Raw genomic sequence first — 1,458 nt, 5'->3', positions numbered from 1 at the left:
ACACCTGAAACACGCCTTTAACACGCTTGACACACGCCTGTAATACACCTGAAACACACCTGTCCGTCAGCTGATTACATCCTGGTCTGTTTTCAGTCTCACCTCAAAGAGTCGGTCTGTTGTCCTGGGCTCTAAAGTCCAGATCCAGAAGCTCGGATGGACCAAAGAGGAGGTACGGCTCAGAGTCCACTCCTGGTTCCAGTCCTCACTCATGATGAAGATGAAGATGAAGATGATGATGATGATGATCATGAAGAACTGCTTTTCTTCCACAGGATGAGAAGCTGCAGCACTTGGTGAAGGAGTTTGGATCCAACAGCTGGTCATGGGTTGCTCTCCAGTTCAGGGTGAGCTCCCTCAGTCCACATGTGGGCCTCTATTCCTGAACCAGAACCCAAATCACAACCTGTTCTCTGTCAGGGTCAAAGGTCGCAGCTGCAGTGTCAGCGCCGCTGGCAGCAGATCAAGAACCCAGAACTGGTGAAGGGTCCGTGGACCCAGGAGGAGGACCAGCAGGTAAGCACTAACCTGAGAGCAGCCCTCACCTGCTGCGCTACTGTCACTGACTTGATGTCCCTTCCTGAACAGGTGGTGGAGCTGGTCCAGAAGTTTGGCGTGAAGCGCTGGTCGCTAATCGCCAAACACCTGCACACCCGTAATGGGAAGCAGTGCCGCGAGCGCTGGCACAACCACCTGAACCCGGCTGTGAAGAAGAGCAACTGGACTCTGGAGGAGGACCGCATTGTCTGCCAGGCCCACAGGCTGGTGGGGAACCGCTGGGCAGACATCTCCAAGCTGCTGCCTGGCAGGTGCGGTCGGGACCCCTGCTTACTGCAGGTTACCTGATTACAGGTGTGTGACGCTAACGTGTGTTTTCAGGACCGATAACTCCATTAAAAACCACTGGAATTCTACCCTAAAGAGGAAGGTGGACAAGGAGGGATACCTCCACTTCCTGCAGACCCACACGTCTACCGGGTCTTCCTGCAGACCTAAATCCCCGACACGCGCCCCCCCCAGCACAGCCAAGGTCCCGCTACACTCACCCAAAGACGAATGCACCTGTTGCGGTCAGAGCGCGTGCAGATACAACAATAGCTCCACCCATCCCTGCTCCGCCTGTGTCTCTGTGTCGTCAGGTTACGGTTCATCTTTGACCATGTGCAAACTGGCGGCATCGATGGAGCTGATGGAGATGGTAGCGAGTTTTATTCTTCTCTAAATACAGCCTGTTTCATCATCAGAAATGTGTGTGTTTCTTCTGAACACCGCTGCTCTGATCTGAATCATCACAGAACAACGACCTGTTGACCTGCGACCCAGAGGAAGTGACCTCACATCCTAAAAACTACATAGTGATGCCGTCCGACCTGTCCATCAACAGTCTGAGCATGAGCCACGTAAGTTATCACACAGACTGCATCTGTCATCACCTTTCACATCTGTCACATCTGTCAC

At 53.3% G+C, this 1,458-nt stretch overlaps 1 protein-coding gene across 1 annotated transcript; it reads left to right on the top strand.

The window, feature by feature from the left end:
• Positions 1-366: 366 nt before the first annotated feature.
• LOC306758073 (transcriptional activator Myb-like) lies at positions 367-1,222 on the top strand (the record flags this gene model as incomplete). Its single annotated transcript, XM_079243289.1, has 4 exons — positions 367-516; positions 589-809; positions 880-1,070; positions 1,140-1,222. 4 exons carry the CDS (start codon positions 367-369, stop codon positions 1,220-1,222), a joined length of 645 nt encoding a protein of 214 aa, XP_079099415.1.
• Positions 1,223-1,458: the final 236 nt, after the last annotated feature.

The sequence above is a fragment of the Telmatherina bonti genome, assembly GCF_933228915.1.
Source record: "Telmatherina bonti genome assembly, chromosome: 7".
NCBI lineage: Eukaryota > Metazoa > Chordata > Actinopteri > Atheriniformes > Telmatherinidae > Telmatherina > Telmatherina bonti.
Note: the sequence above shows the minus strand (reverse complement) of the source record. Positions and strands in the feature narration are given on the sequence as shown.